Source organism: Cebus imitator, unplaced genomic scaffold (assembly GCF_001604975.1).
Source record: "Cebus imitator isolate Cc_AM_T3 unplaced genomic scaffold, Cebus_imitator-1.0 Scaffold24, whole genome shotgun sequence".
NCBI lineage: Eukaryota > Metazoa > Chordata > Mammalia > Primates > Cebidae > Cebus > Cebus imitator.
In genome coordinates this window covers 14,139,591-14,161,004 of record NW_016107339.1, presented here as the reverse complement: position 1 = coordinate 14,161,004, position 21,414 = coordinate 14,139,591, and the positions used below count along the sequence as shown (strand labels likewise).

The 21,414-nt window shown below is 41.7% G+C and overlaps 1 protein-coding gene and 1 long non-coding RNA gene across 3 annotated transcripts in view; one reads left to right on the top strand and one right to left on the bottom strand.

Moving 5' to 3' along the window:
* The window catches only part of LOC108300099, a 119,793-nt gene that overhangs the window by 78,040 nt on the left and 20,339 nt on the right, over positions 1 to 21,414 (top strand). For both annotated transcript variants that reach the window (XR_001823251.2, XR_005199068.1), the window contains exons 2-3: positions 349 to 522; positions 14,104 to 14,193. This is a non-coding gene — a long non-coding RNA (uncharacterized LOC108300099). The remainder of the gene's footprint in view (positions 1 to 348; positions 523 to 14,103; positions 14,194 to 21,414) is intronic.
* The window catches only part of TSBP1 (testis expressed basic protein 1), a 64,960-nt gene continuing 61,820 nt past the window's right edge, over positions 18,275 to 21,414 (bottom strand). The window contains exons 25-27 of the mRNA XM_037736298.1: positions 19,274 to 19,641; positions 18,806 to 19,183; positions 18,275 to 18,580 (exon numbers count right to left, since the gene is read on the bottom strand). Of these exons, the coding sequence (XP_037592226.1) occupies positions 18,275 to 18,580; positions 18,806 to 19,183; positions 19,274 to 19,641 (1,052 nt within the window). The remainder of the gene's footprint in view (positions 18,581 to 18,805; positions 19,184 to 19,273; positions 19,642 to 21,414) is intronic.

Here is a 21,414-nt window from a genome sequence, read left to right as displayed (position 1 = left end):
GTGATTGGTACCTCTCTCTGCAGGGTCTGTCACCCTGGATCCAGGCTCTGCCCATCCCAACCTTGCCATCTCTCATGAAAAAAAGAGTGTGACCTGGAAGGACACCTGCAGGGGCTCAGATGGCACCTATAGCATGTTGGGCCTTGAGGGCATCACACCAGGGCGATGTTACTGGGAGGTGGAGATCAAACACGGAGACAGCAGCGAGTGGACTCCGGGGATCTGTAGAGAAGGTGTGAAAAGGACAGATCGGTACAAAGGGTCCCCAGAGAAGGGGTTCTGGGCTGCAGGGTGATAGGACAATGGATGCTGTGCCTGCACTGAACCTAATACTTTGCTATATCTTAGGCGGATTCCCTACAAGGTGGGAGTTTTCCTGGACTAAGCGAAGGGGATGGTTTTCTCTATAACGTAATTGATGGGTCTCACATTTTCTCCTTACCTCTGACTTGCTTCTGTGGAGCCCTCTTTCTATACTTCATGTTAAGGTCAGGAGATGTGTCCTTGACCATCTGCTCTGTGGTAAGTGGGCTTAAGGGCCTCCCTGTGTCCCCTAACAATTCTTCTTTGGAGGAGCCAGTGAGCTCCCCAGGGGAAGGGTTCAGCCAGGCTCAGGTGTTGATGGTGCTCCCCCAGGGGTCGAATCTCCATTTCTCCCCCGGAACCCTGAGGCTTTGCCCCCAGAGGCCTTATCACTGCCCCGACCTTCGCTGTGGCTCTTCCAGGAGCTGCAGACTTCTTGTGGCAGTAGCCTCTGACATAAGTCTTGGATGGCCCTAGGAGCCTTGTCCTCCTGTTCTGGATGCAGACTCCCGGGCTGTGTGGTTATGACAACAGTCAGCTCGTGCCTTGTGTTCAGAAACAGAAGACGAAAGTTGACTATTGTTCGAATTGATCTGGGGTAGGCTGAAGTTAACTGTAAAACTCATTTTTGTTTTGGTATTAAAAAATATTTCATGGGGCTGGGTGTGGTGGCTCACGCCTGTAATCTCAGCACTTTGGGAGGCCAAGGTGGGTGGATCACTTGAGGCCAGGAGTTTGAAACCAGCTGGGCCAACATGGTGAAACCCTGTCTCTACTAAAAATAAAAATAAAATTAGCCAGACATGATGCTCCTCACTGCATGCCAGCCTTGGTGACAGAGCGAGACACCATCTCAAAAAAAAATGTCATGAGATTTTTATACTTTTGGACATGGAAAGGGCCTGAGGGCTGAATTATTCTGCAGAACAAAGAGGAGTTTATCCAATTTGAGTTTGTTCAGGGGGATCCAGAGATTGAGAATAATCTCCAGCTCTATTTTGTGGGGTTCGGACTGTCTGACCAGAAAAGTTGGTCATCCAAAAATATCCAGGGAAATGGTGGCTTACGGACTTGTAAGATGAGAGGAATCGAAATCTAATATTGTACGTTTTTTGCTTTTTCTTTGTTTTGGAGACAAGGTCTCTGTCACTTAGGTCAGAATGCAGGGCTCAAACAATCATCCCACCTCAGCTTCCCAACTAGCTGGGAACACAGGCATGTGCTACCATGCCTTGTTATTTATTTTTATTTTTATTTTTTAGTGGAGAGAAGGTCTTACTACGTTGCCCTGGCTGGTCTTGAACTCCTGAGCTCATGTGATCCTCCCATCTTGGCTTCTCAGAGTGCTGGGATTACACATGTGGGCCACTGTGCCCAGCCTAATATTGTACTTTATACATTTCTTCTTCTGGGATGAATGAAACAAATCTTTCCAAGTCTCAGTAAGTTTCTGCTACCTGTGATAAAACTGTGCTGTGTTAACTCAGGGAATTAAGAGTAAGACATAAATGAAGTAGAGGCTTTTCATGAACAAGGTGAATTGCAGAAAGCTTTGAACATGAGCATGATTCCTGTTAATCAATGTATTAGCACTTCCAAGTCCAATGATAAGGGCTAATGGAAACCACAGCAAACAAAAAGAGGCAGTTATTGAGGACCTAGACCCATCAGGAATGAAGGAGTGTTCACTCTAACAGGTAAGGAACTCTGACCAGCTGTGGTTCTGGCTGAACTGAAGGTAAGAAGGGATGGAGTGGAACTGAAGTAAGTAAGTATAAATGTCAGTTCTAGCCTTGTGACCAGCTACAGAAACAAGGATGTAATAGCTTCCCGTATTTTCTCTTTGCTTCTCATGTGTATGTGCTTATTTGTATATATCAACACTTTTCTTTCTCTCTCTTCTTCTTACATGTATGATTTTATATAGAAATTGTTGGAAGTTCTGTTATAATATAGTCCTTTTGGTAAGGGTATATATAGTCAAGGAAACTGCGACTGGATTTGAAGAGTAAATAATACAGCTCTATACTGAGCTATATAATGAATAGGACTCTCTCTTCATTTTGGGGATAGTGTGAGAACTTTGTCACTTATAAGGTGGCTTTGTCTTGATTGGTGAAAATAAATAATGGTTTCATTGTTGTATAAAAGTTTAGGCTGGGTGCATGGCTCATGCCTGTAATCCCAGCATCTTGGGAGGCCAAGGCAGGCAGATCACCTGAGGTCAGGAGTTCCAGACCAGTCTGGCCAACATGGTAAAATCCCATTTCTACTAAAAATACAAAAAATTAGCTGGGTGTGATGGTGGGTGCCTGTAATCCCAGCTACTTGGGAGGCTGAGGCAGCAGAATTGCTTGAACCCAGGAGGCAGAGGTTGCAGTGAGCTGAGATCATGCCACTGCACTCTTGCCTGGGTGACAGAGCAAGAATTCATCTCAAAAAAACAAAAAGTTTAAATATGTGTAATATGAAAACTGTGCAGCTAAAGGTATGAATGGTGCTCAATATTATTTTATTGCATCTTTGTTCCAAATCCACTCCATCTTTGTCCTGCCTTGTGGGTCATTTCTTCTTTGCCATCTGGCACAATGTTAGATTTTGACAGGAAATTGCACTGGAAGGAACACTGCATGACATAGCTGAGAAAGCAGCTTCATTCTAATTCTTTTTTTTTTTTTTTGTGAGATAAAGTGTCTTTCTGTCACCCAGTCTGGAGTGCAGTGGTACAATCTCGGCTCACTGCAATCTCTGCCTCCCAGGTTCAAGTGATTCTCCTGCCTCAGCCTCCTGAGTAGCTGGGATTACAGGTGTCTGCCACCACTCTCGGCCAATTTTGTATTTTTAGTAGAAACAGGGTTTCACCATGTTGGCCAGGCTGGTCTCAAACTTTTGACCTCAGGTAATCCACCCACCTCGGCCTCCCAAAGTGCTAGGATTACAGGCGTGAGCCATTGTGCCTGGCCTGCCAGGCTTTCTTGATATGCCCTACCACCATGAAATTTATATTCTGGAGAAGACTGAGACAGAGGCCAATGGGGGCAAGTTTGAGTCTTGCCAGGTCAATACTTGGGCACTGAGCAGAGTGACTAGTGTCGGTGTTTTGACATGTGTATATAACTCCGGCTGGAACGGGAAATGTTAATTTAGTTCCCCCACACAGCCTGTTGGGCTGCCTCTTGCAAACTGGGAGGCTTTTGCCTGTGGTTCCATGAAAAGAGATTTTTTTTTGTAATGTGGCTTGGCCCCCACAGCTATGGTGAAGCAAGCAGGGTCATCAAAAGCCACTCTTCTCTTCTGGAAGCAGCAGAGAAAGGGAAGCCAGAAACCTGACAAGCTGGTAAAAACCTAATTTCTTACCAGCTAGCCTCTGGCCTTTCTCTCTCTGTGCAAATGAGTTGAGTGAACAATAAAAATCACTGTTTATCTCCTCTTCAAAGTTTTGATTAATAGGGAAGAAGATTTGTGTGACTAGTCTTAGGCTGTAGTGAATCTTGTGTACTTTTGGTACTTTGAACTATAAATATTCATGTTGCTTGGCCCCTTCTCAGAAATCACCTTTTTTTGCCACCTTCCTTTGTCTTTGCCTTTTTATGTCATTCTATCATGGAGAAGGGTACCATAGGCTAGAATGCAGGCCTAGGATCCCTGTAAGCCTGCTTTTCAAGCCAGCCCTGCAGACTGGTTGGTTACAAACTTTGCTGCAGGTCCCTGAAACAAAAACTGGATAGATTTCCCTCTTGTCTTGTTTTATGTGGCTGAGAGCTTGACTTTGCAACCATGTGGGGGCACTCTCTCTCTTGATCTCTGCCAACTGGAGGGTGGGAATTTTTGGGTTCAAGTCAGGTGGCTGGTCTGAAAGGATAGGGAGTTTGAGACACATTAGCACACTCTTCATCTCGAATGTGTCAAGCCCTTAGGTGAATTTTTTCTTAAAAGGTCCCGAGGTCCCATCTCTGCTGGTTGGATTTATTGGAACAACAACAACAACAATAACAACAAAAACCGGTCCTATTTCTACAGGACTTTTGTTGTATTTTGCTATCTTAAACCCATTCCTGAGAGGGAATACTTGGGGATGCTTCCTTTATACACTTTCTAGGAATACCTTTTACTTATATGGCAAAAACCTGGAAAATTACCACCTAGGATTTAAAAAAGTCTTTTAATTTGAGTCTCTATGGGAATTAAGCACACACACCATTGAAAGAAAAAGGATTTTAGAGAACCATTGAAAGAAAAAGGACTTTAGACATCCCTTATCCAAAACAATTGAAGAAAGATTAAATAATAGTGTCATGGCTAGCCTTAAAAATTCTCTTGAGCAGTTAAAATCATTTGCAAGCTTGAAAATGACTGCTCTAGATTGCTTCTGGGAAGAGCACTGGCAACCACCCTATGCTTTAGCTCAGTACCTAAGTCTCTGCCCTTTCACCATGGTGGCCTGGGATAACTTCCCAGCTCAGGGAATGAGTCCTTCCTGGCTTGGTATTTGTGGGACTTTCTGCCGTTTATTGTTGGACAGCTTCTGATTTCCTGTCTTGAATTTTCCTTTTTCTGAGCTACCTTTGGGGTGATTCTAGATCTTGTAAAAACTGCTTGCCATCTCTTTGGAGATATTCATCTGTGGTTAAGACTCATTGGTTTCAGATGGGAGGTTATCCTTGGTAGAGTTCAAAAGCCAGAAATATCAGCTGTTTTTCCCAGCTAAAAACTGGTAGTAAGAGATCTGAAAGAATTTTCTTCAAGAGCTCTATAAAGTCAAATTAATTAAAACTGATTTAGGATATATGTGTACAGATATTGTTTTAAAGCCTCTGCTCTCTCTGTAAAAACTTCCTAATCAACTGAATTCTGTTGATTAGCTAGGAGAGAAATATACTTTTAGAGATGGCCATTGACAGTTGTTTACAGTGAGTAGTTATTACTACAGGGTGGTACTGCTTGTTTTTGCACAATTAGATAAGAAAAGCATGCTTTGGGGCACCTAGAAGGTATGGAATGAGAGATAAGCTCCCATGGAGGACTGGGTGATTACAGAATAGACTGATTGCCACTGGGTTGCCCACCAGCCTCAGGCGTATGTCCTTGCAGTGAAGTGCACTATAAAAGCATTGCACTGTCTTGTCCCATGGTGTTCTCCTCTTTTGAGGACCCAGGATTCAGTATAAAAGTGGGATCCTTAACTTTGGGAGATCTGTTTTGCCTTCCAGCTGTGCCTGCTTATTAGGCCCTAAGAACTGTGTGCTTTCCTGGCCCTGTTCCTAACAGAGCTCCACCCTAAAGCTAATAATTCAATTAAGAAACTAACAACTTTAAAAAAATTTCAATGGGTAAGTGTGCTTACTTTTCCTAACTATCTGTTTTCTTTTTCTTTTTTTGAGACAGGGTCTTGCTCTGTCACCCAGGCTGGAATGCAGTGGCGAGAACATAGCTTACTACAGCCTTGAGCTCCTGGCTCAAGCGATCTTCCCATCTCAGCTTCCTGAGCAGCTGAGACCACAGGCTATGCTACTATGCCCAGCTAATTTTTGTATTTTTTTGTAGAGATGGGGTCTTGCCATGTTGCCCAGGCTGGTCTTGAGCTCTTAGGCTCAAGCAGTCCTCCTGCCTTGACCTCCCTAAGTGCTGGGATTACAGGTATGAGCCGCCACACACAGCTTCCTGGCTATCTTAACTGAACTTTTTACTCATATCATTTTTCCTTGGTTTAAGTAAAATATGAATTCTCTATTTCATTTCACCTAAGAATTGTCCCTTTAGAAATGCAGATTTGGAGTGGCGTAGCTGATAATTATTTAGGGCAGGGAACAGGTATTCAAGATACTATCCAAAATGAGGAAGAGAAACTTTAAAAACTGGCACATGAAGGATCTTACAAATCTATAAAATCTGCGTCTGTTTGTATGTCTGTGTGTTTGTGATATTTTCACTACCAAAATATATGAAAAAGCTGTAATTTAGCTTACAGAAAAATAAGCACACAAATATTTTATCAGATAAATAGAAATTTTAGTGTTTTTTAGTTCACGTGACTTCAGTGATCTTTGGTAAATAAAGACAGTTTTAAAGATTATTAATAAAATCAAATAACATCTTCAAAATGTATGCATTTGGCCTAAATTAGTCAAAGGTTTTGCAAGAATAGACAAAATCAAGGAAGTAGTCATATTATTGGGGCTAAGCCATGGGGTGGAAGATATGGCCCAGGTAGGGAGTGAGAGCGAAAGGACAACAGGTCAGAACCTTGGGAGCATCATCACTTAAGGAAGAGGAGCTTCCCAGGGACAATGAGGACCATTACACGGGGAGGCAGCAGGCTTCAAGGCACAGGTTAGTTTGAATCATAAAAGGCTTCCTATCTCTGGGAAAAGGCAAGACGGTGTGGTTAATATTTAGATTGACTTTGCACTGCATTTAATAAAAAATAAAGGGGGAGGAAACTGTATTTTGTTAGTCCTATATCATCTGTGCTGTGGTTAGAAAGATACAAAATAATAATGTTTTTTTTCAAGAAATAGGGGGATGGCCCTAATTTCAGCAGGCCATAAGACATGTAGTATGTTCTAGAACTAGTAAAAGAAGGCCAATCAGCATCAAGCAAATAAGCACCTTGTTTACTGGGTTTAGTATCTGAGTCGTTTTGATGCTTTAGTTGGAATAGAAATCAAATTGCAAAGTGTGATGGATAGTGAGGAAGTAAAGGGTATGTACATGATTCCTCCAAAAAGCTTGGTTATGAAGAAAATGTGCACAATAGGATGATATATTCTGAATATTCTGAAAGGTTTTTTTTTTTTTTTAAAGATTGGAGAATCTTGACTGTGTTTGAGGGGCAAGTAAGGCATGGGCATGGGAAACAGGACAGAGGCTGAAGATAAAGCAAGAGATTTTGGGAGACAGGAGATGATGGAATCTAGAACGGGATACTCAAAGGATGGTCCACAAATGGGTAGCACTGGCATCACCTGGAAGCTTGTTAGTAATACAAAATAGACTTCATCTCAGATGCAGTGAATTAGAATCTGTGGGACTGGGGCTTTAGCAATGCACCAGGTGATTTGGATGCATGCTTGAGTTTGAAAATCATTTGGCGAGAGTACTTCCACTGAGATATGAGAGGAGGATGTGAGGATAGATCTCTGGGGCAATTGATAAAGTTGTGAGTTATGAGCTTTCTCTCTGTGTAAGAAATATTCAAAATAATAATGTCTTTTTAAGAGGTGGGGGGATGGCCATAATTTCAGCAGGCCATAAGACAGAGAGTGTCTTCTAGAACTGGGGAAATAATTAAGGCCAACAGCATCAAAGAAAAATAAGCACCTTGTTTATTGGGTTTAGTACCTGAGTCGTAATACAAAATTGTTAGAATCTGTGAGAGTGGAGCTTTAGCAATGTCCCAGGTGATTTTAATGCATGCCCAAGTTTGAGACTCACTTGGCTAGAGCACAGGTGAAGGGAGAAAATGTGTATGGAAAATGTGTATGGAAGGAGGAACGCCACTTCCACTGAGATATGAGAGAAGGATGTAAGGATGGAAGGCATGATACTCTGCTAAGAATGAGGATTAGAAAGTGGCTTAAGAATATGCCTGAAAGTCTGCAAAAGCTGCTTTGGTCAATAGTGGAAGGACATGCTTAAGTGAGCATGTTGGAGGCTCAGAGGAACATGGAGATGAAGAATTGGGAGTCCAACACACAGGCTTTTTAATCTTCTGACAACTGAGAGGGCAGAGTTAATCTGATCCAGTTAGGGGATGTTTGCATTGTGGGTGCAATTGAATTGACTGATCATGGTTTAGGCCAGAAAGTTTCAGGTAATGCAGTCAGTAAGGAAAGGAAGCTGACTCACTGGACACAAAAGGGTGAAGTGCCTGAAGTCACTAGTGAGGTCAAAGAAGGAAGTGGGAACTCTAGAGCACTAGAGCTGCAAAGATGTTGAGTTTTGGTTGGAGAGTGAGATGCTGATTTGTAAGGTTTCAGAAGGACCTTTAAGTCTGATTAAAATGCAAAGAAAGTATCCAATAACAAAGGCAGAGTTCAAAACAAGGAAGAACTTGAAGAACAGAGACAATTCAGAAGAAACTTTAAAAAAGAACTATAATCAATGTCTTCAAAGCAATAAAAACAGGTTCCACATCTATGAAAGAACAAGATACTTAAACAAGGATTAAAAAATAAGAGCTCCTGGAAACTTAAAATATGAGAGCTCAGAATAAGTATTTAATAAAGGTTTGGGGAGGAAAAGGAAAAGAAATATCCCAGCAAGTATAACAAAAAGATACAAACATAGGCAATAGGAAAATAAAAAATGTGAAAATAGAGGATTGAGTTTATATCAGCTACTTCATTAAACTTTCCTATTATTTATAGTAATTTGTTTTTAGATTCATTTGTCTTTAGATTCTATGGCGTAATCACATCCTCTGCAAATGTTGACAGTTTTGTCTTCCTTTCCAATCTTTTGGTTTCTTTTTCCTTTTCTTTTTTTTTTTTTTTTGAGATGGAGTTTCGCTCTCGTTGCCCAGGCTGGAGTGCAATGGCTCGATCTCGGCTCACCGCAACCTCTGCCTCCTGGGTTCAGGCAATTCTCCTGCCTCAGCCTCCTGAGCAGCTGGGATTACAGGCATGCGCCACCATGCCCAGCTGATTTTTTGTATTTTTAGCAGAGATGGGGTTTCACCATGTTGATCAGGATGGTCTCGATCTCTTGACCTCGTGATCCACCCACCTCGGCCTCCCAAAGTGCTGGGATTACAGGCGTGAGCCACCGCGCCCGGCCTTGGTTTCTTTTTCTTATCTCATTATGCTGGTAATGACCAAAATACAATGTGGAGTAAAAGTGATGATGGTAATCTCCTCATCTTCTTCATAATTTTAATGAGAATGCATCCTAATTTTCTCTTTTTGGAAGATGTGTTTTAGAATAAAAAAATAGATACCCTTTATCAGGTTAAAGAAGTTCCCTTCTATTCCTGGTTTGTTGGTTTATTTATTTATTTATTTATTTTGAGACGGAGTTTCATTCTTTTTGCCCAGGCTGGAGTGCAATGGCATGGTCTCAGCTCACTGCAAACTCCGCCTCCAGGGTTCAAGTGATTCTCCTGCCTCAGCCTCCTGAGTAGTAGCTGGGATTACAGGCAGGCATCACCATCTTGTATTTTTAGTAGAGACAGCTAATTTTGTATTTTCAGTAGAGACGGGGTTTCACCATGTTGGCCAGGCTGGTGTCAAACTCCTGACCTCAGGTGATCCACCCTTCTCGGCCTCCCTAAGTGCTGGGATTGCAGGTGTGAGTCACTGCCCGACTTTATTCCTGGTTTATTAATAGTTTTACTCTTTAAGCCAGGGATGGGCAAACTACTACTCAATGGGCCAAATCCAGTCTGCCACTTGTTTTTGTATGGCCCATGAGCTAAGAATGATTTTTACATTTCATGTAAAATGTCACGTAATATTTTGTGACATGAAAATTACATGAAATTTGAATTTAAGTGTCCATAAATAAAGCTTTATTGGAACATAGCCATGTTCTTCATTCATTTATGTATTGTCTATGGCTGCTTTTGTGCTATAAGGCAGGGTTGAGTAGTTGTGATAGAGCCGATAGGAACCTACAAAGCCAAAGTAAATATCTGGCCCTATATTATATTATATTATATTATATGGACAGTGTTTCACTCTTGTTGTTCAGGCTGGAGTGCAATAGCGCGATTGCACCAGCTAATTTTGTATTTTAGTAGAGATGGGGTTTCACTATATTGGCCAGGCTGGTCTCAAACTCCTGACCTCAGGTGATCCACCCGCCTTGGCCTCCCAAAGTGCTGGGATTACAGGTGTGAGCCACCGTGCTCGGCCAATATTTGTCCCTTTATAGAAAAAGTTTACTGATTCTTGTTTGAAGTCAAGAATGGTACTGGGGGAAAGTTAGGTGAATGGATGTGCAGACCAAGAATAAGGGAAAGATCTCAGCCCTAACTCCTTCTTATACAGATTTTCAATCAGTCCACCTTTTCCAGCTTTACCCTCTTATCCTAGACTTTCTTAGTTTTTAGCTTTCCATTTCTAGAAATTTAGGGCTCTGTCTAAATTTTGTTTTAGACAGTGGTTTTCCTTCTCGGTAGCATTTCTTTGGGTGCACAATAGGTTCCACCATCAGCTCTGCCTTCCACCAGTTTTCCAGAAAAGCATTACAGTCTATTGCTGTTTCCTATTCCCCTTGTCTGCCTGATTATTTCTTTCCGGAGTGATTTTAGCATGTTTGGGGAGGGAGTTAAACCTTCTATTCCTCAGGTATAATCACTCTTCAACCGAGCACAGTGAAAGGGAGGAGACGGAGAGAGGAGACCGAGGGCAGGGAGAGGGAGGAGGGAGTGACGGGGTGGGGAAGTGAGGAGGAAGAGGGGGAACAGCTCCTGGGGAGAGGGAAGATGAGGGGGAACAGGACGATGGGGTGGGGTGGGTCAGGGAGTGAATAGGCGGGGTTGGGTGAGACGAGGCCGGGTGTTTGTGCTTGAGAAGTGGGGGTGTGTGGAGGGGCAGAAAGGTAGACAGTGCCTGCGGGAAGAGGGGGTGAGGGGTGTGGGGGGTCAGTGGGATGAGGGGAGTGGGGAGAAGATTGAGGGTGAGAGGTGCTGGCGTGCTGGGGAAGGTGGGACTAGGAGAGGTAGAAAAATGGGGAGAGAAATGCTGGGGAGAGAAGGAACCTGGGGGAGATTTGAGGGGAGAAGGCGCTTGAGGGGGAACCAGGAGGGAATAAGGCTTGTGAGGGGGGAGTGTGGCCTGAGAAGGGGCTCCAGGGGAACCGTGCGGGGAGAAGGCTGAAGGGGAGCGTGAGGGGTGGAGGCGCGTGAGGGGGAAGCCTGAGGGGAGAAGGTGAGTGAGGGACAACTGTGGAGGGGAAGGGGCGGTCGGGAAAGGCGGGGGGAAGGCACTCGGCCGTAGTTGGGGAGCCGGGAAAGGGGCCTTGAAGCCGCGCCCGCCTGGGATTCAGGCCCGGGTCCGCCTCCCGGCCGCGCCGCCCTCGGTGTCGCCCTCGGTGTCGCCGCCTGGCGTTCCGGAGGCCGCCTCCGGGTCGCCGGCCTGGCGGCCCAGTCACCGCCGCACGGCTTCGAAAGGGAAATTCCTCAGGGGCGGAGCCCCAGGGAAGAAAGCCATTCCCTCCGCCTCTTCCAAAGCGGCAGGGTCCCTTCCTCCGCCTGCCTCTTAAATAACGGGGCATCTCGCAGTTTGGCTGAAACCCGAACTAAACGCAATGCTTGACTTTTACTTTCTCCCAGAACAGGTGTGATATGATCCGTTTTGGGGCCCTTCCTGTTCCCTTTCCTTTTTTCCTTCCCCATTGTCTTTTTTTGAATTGATTTAAGACACAGGAAATTGCAAAAATAGTGTAGTTTTAAAACTGTATCATTCACCCAATTTTCCCCAGTGGTGACATCTTACATAATCATAAACGTTTGCAAAACAGGTACATTGACATCGATATAACGCTGTTCAGTGAGCTACAGGCCTCCTTCACATCTCACCAGTTTTTACACCCTTTTTTGGGGGGTCTATAGCGATACTGGTGGGCGGGACGAGGTCCCCAAGTGCCGTCAGCACCTTGGCTCTGCCAGTGTCCAGGCTCTTGCACCGTCAGGAGAGGGATTCGAGGGAATTCAAGGAGGAGTAAGAAGTCAGTGAAAGTACGGAGATTTACTGCAAAGTGCAAAGTGCACACTCCAGGAAGAAAAGGGAGTGCGGACGCACTCAAGAGAGTCAGGCACAAGGTGCCTTGGGGTTGCTACCTTTATGGGTTTCCTTAACCAGGAGGCGGAATATTCATGAAGATTCCTGGAAAAAGGTGGAGATTCCTTGGAACTGTGGTGCCACCCATTTTTACACCAAATATGGGTGTTCTGGGAACTGTCAGGGCACCGGTGGGTGTGGGATTTGTATCCTACTGAGCATATAATGAGGACTTAGGTGAAAGCTAGGTCAGATCCAGCACCGGATTCGGTCCAGCGGCTCTTAGCCAGCTTGGTCCACACCCAGTTTTTTCAGGGTCTTATCAGGCCATAGATTCTGCAGCTATTTCAGCAGTTGCCTTTTGCTAGTCATCTGAAACTACTGCCTGGAATTTTCTCTCCTCCTGCAACCACCCTGTATTATTCCTGTCTCATAGTACTATGAAACTTTATCACCTGTGTAAGTTTAGGAAAGCACCATCACAGTTAAGATACAAAATAGTTTTGACACCACAAAGAATCCCTTGTGCTCTTTTTAGTCAGACCTTCCCCCAACCTTTATGTGTGTATATATGTATTTGTTTGTTTTTTAAAGATGGGGTCTAACTATGTTGCCAAAGGCTGCTCTTGAACTCCCAGCATTCCTATGATTGGAATTCCAGAAAAAGTGGACATTGGGTGCTGAAATTTTTTTCCTTTTTTCTTTCTTTTGAGACAGGGTCTCACTCTGTTGCCTAGGCAGGAGTGCAGTAATGCGATCCTTCTGGGTGATCTGCTCCTGGGCAAACCTATTGCTGAGGCCTTCCAGAGTGTTGGGATTATAGGCCTCAGTCACCACGCCCAGCCTCCCTCAACTTTATCTCTTGACTACTACTGATCTGTTCTCCATCACTGTAATTATGTAATTTCGAGTTGCTATAAATCAAATCCTACAGCATGAAACCTTTTGAGATTGACTTTTCAAACTCAGCATAACATCTGTGGGGTCCATCCAAGTTTCCTGTAGTTTGTTCCTTTTTGTGGCTAAGTATTCCATTATATGGATGTGCCACAGTTTGTTACCATTTACCCACTGAAGGACATTTGTATTGTTTCCAGTTGTAGTTTATTACTAATAAAGCTGCTATGAATACTCTTGTATGGGTTTTTGTGTGGAATATTTTATTTCTAATATTCAAGAATATGGTGGTAGCTAGACTGTATATGGTAAGTGTATTTTTTACTTTGTAAAAGACTGTTTTCCAGGGTTTAAATAACCTTTAACATTCTACCAGCAATGTTTAAGAGATTCACCTTCTCCAATTTTTGCCAACACTTGGTAGTAAGTGCTTTTTATTTGAGCCCTTCTTGTAGCTCTGTAGTGCTCCCTCATTATGTTTAGATTTGCCTGTTTCTGATGTCTAGCGATGTTGAATATCTTTTCATGTGCTTATTTGTATCTATATCTCTCCTTTGATGAAGTTTCTGTTCAAATATTTTGCCCATTTTTATTTTTTTTAGATGGGGTCTTGCTATGTGTATCAGGCTGGTCTTCAACTCTTGGGCTCAAGTACTCCTTGCTCCTTGGAATCCTGGCTAGCTGGGACTATAGGTTTATGCCACTGTGCCTGGCAAATTTTTTTTTTTTTTTTTGGTCCAGTGGAAGCCCATTTATTCCAATATTATCTATAGAAACTTCTACTCTTTCTTCATTTAATTGCTCTTGCATCTTTGTTAAAAAATCAGTTGGGAATACTTGTGTGGGTTGTTTTCTGTATTATAATGTTCCATTGATATATGATTCTGTTGTTTATTTTAGTACTATACAGTTTTGATATTATAGATGTATAGTATAATATTGTCCTTGGCCTCCCAAAGTGCTGGGATTACAGGCATGAGTTACCGCGCCCAGGCAGCGGGAAATTGCATTTTTAATGCACTAACTCAGGGAATCTTTAATTGGGATAGGAGCCACATTAACTGATTTTACATAAATTGTTTCCTAATATTTTGTATTCATCATTCAGCTTCATTATCTCTACACTCACCTTTCTGCTTTTTTTTCCTACGTTCTGCTCTTAATGTAAAATGATTAATAGTATAACTTCCATTCATTCTTGTGAACAGGACCGTTGCCATTTGTATTAGCTAATTTGCAAAACAAAATTTACCACTATTGATTTCTTGAGGTAAGTTTCACATTCCTGCTTTTATATTACAACTATCTTAGGAGTACATATTTATGCATTTTCTTAAAACTTTCATCATTTTGTTAAACATGGTGTCATTTTGATAGCTGTCATTTTTGCCTTCCTTTTATTAGGGTCCTTTAAGATTTCCACATCTGTATCTTTACAGGAGGGTTAAATATTGTTTTAAATTGGTCTGTTTTTCAGTGGCCTTTAGAAAATGGTTCACAAAATTTTTATAGTTGGAGTATTCTATCGTATGATTTACTTGCCTTTGAAGACCTAGTGGGAGTGCAAATGTTTTGACCCCAAGTTAGAAGTTATGGAGAAGAGATTTCCTTCCTTCCTTTCTTCTTTCTTTTTCTTTCTTTCTTTCTTTTTCTTTCTTTCTTCTTTCTCTTTCCCTCCCTCCCTCCCTCCCTCCCTCCCTCCCTTCCTTCCTTCCTTCCTTCTTCCTTCCTTTTTTTTGTACTTTAAATTCTAGGGTACATGTGTGGAACACGCAGGTTTGTTACATAGGTATACATGTGTCATGGTGGTTGGCTGCATCAATCACCCCATCATCTACATTAGGTGTTTCTTCTAATGCTATCCCCCTCCTAACCCCCTACCCACCAACAGTCCCTGGTGTGTGATGTTCCCTGGATACAGAGAGGTTTCTATAAATCTTTTTCTTCTGAATTCTTGCTTTAGTGAGACATACACACAGATACGGAATCAGCTGAGCTGGGTTGCTGAAGCACATCTACTAATTGCCTTGACAGGGTCCCTTCTTCTTACCAGAAATCTGAGGGAAGTTGCATTAGTCATACCCTTATAAAACCTAGTAGTGGCTGGGCACAGTGGCTCATGTCTGTAATCCCTGCACTTTGGGAGGCCAAGGCAGTGGATCACCTGAGGTCAGGATTTGAGATCAGCCTGGCCAACATGGTGAAACCCCGTCTCTACTAAAAAATACAAAAACTAGCTGAGCGTGGTGGTGCATGCCTGTAATCCCAGCTACTCAAGAGGCTGAGGCATGAGAATTGCTTGAATCCAGGAGGAGGAGGTTGTAGTGAGCCAAGATCATGCCACTGCACTCCAGCCTGGGTGAAGAGTGAGAAAAAACAAAACAAAACAAAACAAAACAAAACAAAACAAAACAAAACAAAACAAAACAAAACACCTACTGGTTAGCTGTCAGATGGACCAGAGAGAGCTATAGAAAAAAAAAAAATGACATGAGAATGACAAAAATCTAATACTTTTAACTATGTGAAAATCTTTCTGGTCAAAAATTTTCCCTGATAACAGTGTAATATGTGCAAGAGGTATGCCAACTAAGGCTGATAAAATCTCTAAATGTGTGTTTTTCACAGATGACAGAAGCAATTTACAATATAAAAATCCATGTTCAATGTCTGTCCTCCATCCTCTTTTCTCTTCTCTCTTTCTGGCAACTCAGTTTTGCTAAATCTATGCAGCTGATCAAAGACCTGAGGATTCTGCGACTTCTAAAATGAACATATCCATACCTGTGGCAGGGCTGTGAGATCACAGTAGACAGCTGTCCAGTGGATTAGACTGTGCTGGAAATTGTGGAGCTACTCTTTTAAGGTTGTGGTTAGGTAGCCTGAAACATTTATGAAACATTTTATACTTTGGGCAGAGACTAATGTCTGGTTTCTCTCCTTTTTTCATCAAACGTCTCCAAAGAATAGCAGATCAGTATGAAACTGGAAGACATGTAGTTAGTTCAAAGAATTTGATAATTAGAATTACAGACTCTCAGGAAGCCCGTTTGGAAGGGACCCTAAAGATAATTTATTCTAATTACTCAGCGGTTTCCTGAGACTCTCCTCTGTAGCATTCTCACTGAGTGAACCTTAAACTCCTGCTTAAACCCTTTGGGCCTCCACTTATCCTTATTTCTAAGATAAAATTTGTTACTTTGTACCTTCCATTGATCTATTTTTGGGGCTATACAAAACATTCTAATCCATTATGAACTTTCACCTATTTGAAAGTCTCATTGTTTCCTCATATTTGATTTCCCAGGGAATTCTGCAACTTCCTGCTCACTTAAGTCTTTCTCTCCTGAAGGCATTTTGTTATCCACATCCCATGATAAAATTGAATGTAATATTCAGGGTCTGGACGAACCAGCACAGAATAGAACAGTATAAAAATGAAATTTCTAAAAATGATTATTTTAAAATAGACTAAAATAAATTAACTCTCTTGGGTGTTTGAAAGACACATCCCACAACTACTTACCTGTATCTCTATATTCTTTCTGCTTACCTTCCTTCTCCTCACTTTTCTTTGGAAAGTGCGCTTCACAAGTTCATTAGTCATCTCCAAATAGCAACTACAGTGTTCTTTCAGTCCTTATTTTCCTTGAGGTCTCAGCTATCCTTTAATCACTCATTTTTCCTCAAAACTCTAATCTTCCTTGATTACTGGAACATTCCATTATGCAGGTTTTCCTTACATCTTCCTATCCCTTAGTTAAATTTCTTCAATATATTACATACAACAAACTCAGTCCTTGGACTTCTGCTTTTGCTAAGTCCTGTATTTTCTCCTTTGAAGAACTCATTCTTTTTTTTTTTTTTTTTTGGGACGGAGTTTCGCTCTTGTTACCCAGGCTGGAGTGCAATGGCGCGATCTCGGCTCACCGCAACCTCCGCCTCCTGGGTTCAGGCAATTCTCCTGCCTCAGCCTCCTGAGTAGCTGGGATTACAGGCACGCACCACCATGCCCAGCTAATTTTTTGTATTTTTAGTAGAGACGGGGTTTCACCGTGTTGACCAGGATGGTCTCGATCTCTTGACCTCGTGATCCACCCGCCTCGGCCTCCCAAAGTGCTGGGATTACAGGCGTGAGCCACCGCGCCCGGCCTGAAGAACTCATTCTAATGGCTTCAGTTGTAACCTGTATTCTCCTAACTCCAGATCTCTCTTGAATGACAAATATTATTGCTTATTCCCTTAAAACAACAATTAGTTATCCCCTCCCTGTCCAAAAACTATCTCCTAGTTTGTTACCTAGTTTCAAAAGTTTTGAAACCATTGTGTTTTTCTCTTTTCCTTACTCTTATGCAGTCAGTCATGAAGTAGTGACTCTTCTTTGAATTTTCTTCTATTTATTCTTTTTCCGTTTACTTACTCCAAGTACTTCTTAATTAGATTTACTACCTGTGATGTTTCTTGTTTTCAATCTTATTTTTCACAATCACAAGAGTAACTATTTTTAAAATGATACCACCTTATTCATCTCACTCTGCCTCTCAAACATTGTAGAATGCTTCCAGTTGCCTGAAAAGTAAAATATAAATTCCTGGCTTGTTCTTCAAATCCCTTTATAATCCTCTTTTCAGAATTATACCCCAAGATGCCTCCCATGAGTCTGCCATAACAGCAGAATTGCCTACTGCACCTGGACATGGTAGACAGTGACACTTTCCCCTTTGCCTTTCATTTACTGTTTGTAATTCACTCAGCATATCAACATCTTATCTGTCTGCTGTGATACGCTGTATACCACTACTCCCTTCCCCATGAAGTTATCACCTTTACTTTCTCATCCCACAGTGGATTATGTTGCCCATCTATTCTTTTGTAACTTAGGTTTTACTTAAAAAATTGCCATGTATACTTATATGACTATGTATGTGATAAGCTACTTGATCACAGGAACTCTGACTTGTGTTTTTCTGTACACCCCTTATTGCTAGACCAGCGCCTTGCAAACGTTAGGCTTGCCATGAGAAGTTATTGGTTGATTGGTTGGGGAGGCTATCATAGACATACTTGTCAAAGGAAATTACTATACATTTCTTTAATTAAAATGTTTTACTTCAGAAAGTGTCCAGTCTTTCTTGACCGAGCCACATATGTATTAAGTTACGAAGCAAATATTTGGAAACTGAGGTTTGTGGCTGAAAGATTTAAGTTTCTGAAGAGCAGAAACTGTGATATGAAGATGAAAGGGATTTTATAATTATAATCTGTTTAGGCAATGGCTGGGATATAGTTTGTACCTGGAGGATGGAAATCATAATAATCACTTGTCTTACAGGCCTTTAAAAACTCTATCCTTATTCTTCCACTTTTTTGTCTTTCTTCTTTCCTTTACTTGCCTTTGCCCTTTTCAAGTCTTTTGATTTTTCATCATTGATTTCTGATTCTCTCTTTCCTTTAACTTTGCCTTTTCCTTCATCACCTTTTGTGTTTTTATCACCTTTTTCTTCTTTATCTGGATCTTTCTTTGCGTGTCTTTCCTTTTCTTTACCATTATTTCCTTTATCTTCAAAACTCTCCTTTTTTTCTTGGGCTTCCTGTCCTTTTAGTACACCCAACTCACTCTTCTTCACTTGGGATTCCGGTTCTTTTGGTACATTCACCTCAGTGTTCGTCACTTGGGATTCCGGTTCTTTTGGTACACTCACCTCAGTGTTCGTCGCTTGGGATTCTGGTCCTTTTGGTACACTCACCTCAGTGTTCGTCACTTGGGATTCCGGTTCTTTTGGTGCATTCACCTCAGTGTTCGTCACTTGGGATTCCAGTTCTTTTGGTACACTCACCTCAGTGTTCTTCACTTGGGATTCCGGTTCTTTTGGTACATTCACTTCAGTGTCCTTTACTTGGGATTCTGGTCCTTTCAGTACACCTGCCTCACTCTCCTTTTCTGGGACATCCTGTTTCTTTGGCACATCTGCCTCACTCTTCTCTACTTGGCCTTCTTGTCCTTGTACCTGCAACTCACTCTTCTTTTCTTGGGCTTCCTCTCCTTTTGATACATTTGCCTCACTCTTCTCTACCTGGGCTTCCTGTCCTTTCAGTACACCTGACTCACTCTTCTTTACTTGGGACTCAGGTCTTCTTGGCACACCCATCTCACTCTTCTCTACCTGGGCTTCCTGTCCCTTCAGTACAACCAGCCCACTCTTCTTTACCTGGGCTTCTTGTCCCTTTGGTACACCTGCCTCACTCTTCCTGACTTGGGACTCTGGTCTTCGTGGCGTACCCATCTCACTCTTCTGTACTTGGACTTCCTGTCCTTTCAGTACAACTGGCCCGCTCTTCTTTACCTGGGCTTCTTGTCCCTTTGGTACACCTGCCTCACTCTTCTTTATTTGGGCTTCCTGTCCTTTTGGTACACTCATCTCACTGTTTTTTAGTTGGATTTTCTGTCTTTTTGGTATTCCAGTGTCACTGTCTACCTTGACTTTCATTCCTATCTTGTTTTTCTCGAAATCAGTGCCTTTTCCTTCTCTTTTTGGCTCCTTTATGTGTGTTGCTATCAAGCATTCAACAGAATTCATAAATATGATGTCATTCTTTAGTGCTTCCTTGTTTTTTTCTTGGCTGTTCTGAGAACTTGCAGTGTCTCCATTTTTTAGAATCTGGATTTTGGAACATGATTTTTTTGCAAGTTCTTCATCCATGTAACCTGGCAATATAACTGGGCATACAACAAAAGGGCGTGATTTAGATATCAAGTATTTTCCCTTTATTTCAATTTTTTCCCCTTGACATTGGTTTCTTTTTCTGTCTTAAAGCTGACAAACTGAAATTTTTCTGAATCTCAAGTTATCTAAAGTGATGGCTCTCTATACATAAAATTATGAAAGTATCGATAAAATTCTGGACTATTTTCAATAATTTGGAAGACTAATGAAAGAAAAGGTAAAATATACTGTAAATGAACTGATGTTTGTTCAGTGGATTATGGCTAATGAATAATGCTTAGCGGCTGACAGAGGATGTATTCTGAAAAGAAATAGAATTTATTTTGAGGAAAAATTGTGGGAGGAAGTAATAATTATATTTGTCATAATAGAAAAAGGAAACAAATATGCTTTCAATATTGAATAAAAACATATCTTATTATGCAAAACTAACAAAGTATGAGCTGATAATTATTAAGTGCTTACCACATACCAAGTGCTCACTGTTCTGAGCACTTTATGTATTAAATCATTTGATACAACAACCAGGTAGGATATTATTAACCTCATTTTACAAATGAAGAAATTGAGGCACAGAACGCTTAAGTGAATATGAATAAGGTTATATAATCAGTAGGTGGTGGAGCTGGGATTTGAACCTGAATAGTCTGACTCCAGAGTTCAGTTTTGACCATTATCATAGACTGTTTCTTGCAATATCTGCTAACTCTGCAAAAATTTCAGGTCCTTTGATCGTGTTTAGGTAAATCAGCTCTGTATGCCTCAACTCATGTGTGATTTAACAAACCTGAATTTATTGGCTTCTGCTAGATATTTTTTATTTGCTTTTTTTTTTTTTTTTTTAAAAAAAAAGGCAATATGGTTCCCTGAATTAAGTAAAAGAAATATTTGAACCACCAAGGAGTTGTGTGGGCTCTTGCTGTGGAGCAGAGGCATATCTTGCTTTGAGAAAATGTAATATTTAATATTTAATATAGTAGAAAGAATACGGAATATAAAAGCTGAATCAGAAGACTTGGGCTGGGGGTGGTGGCTCACACCTGTAATCCCAGCACTTTGGAAGGCTGAAGTGGGCAGACCACTTGAGGTCAGGAGCTGGAGACCAGCCTGGCCAACATGATGAAACCCTGTCTCTACTCAAAATACAAAAATTAGCCAGGCATGGTGGCGTACACTGTAATCCCGGCTATTCGGGAGGCTGAGGCAGGAGAATTGCTTGAACCTGGGAGTCAGAGGTTGCAGTGAGCTGAGATTGTGCCATTGCACTCCAGTCTGGGTGACAGAGTAAGACTCCATTTCAAACAACAACAACAACAACAACAACAACAACAACAACAACAGAAACAAGTTTACTCTTCCTGCTAGCTGGCTAGCTGGGTTTAATGGGTTTTAAGGTAAATCTGTTAACCCTCAAAGACTCACTGTTCTTATATTTAGTTTGATCTGCTCACTTGAATGGTTTAAAAGTTATTAAATATTGTAGACAAATATTAAAGAAACATAGTCTTTGGAGACAGACTGGTTCAAATCCTGCCTCCACACCCACCTAGCTGGTTGACATTTGGCAAACTTTACTTTCTATCTGTAAAGTTCCGCAATAGTAGTAGCTACTTCAAAGAGGTGTTATGAGATCAAATAATGTTATCTAAGTAAAAGCACTTGGTACAGTGCATGGGACATAATAAGTAGTCAATAAGTATTGGCCATTACTACTTCCCAATGACATAGTACAGGAAAAATCTCTTGATTCGGTCAAGATAAGGCAT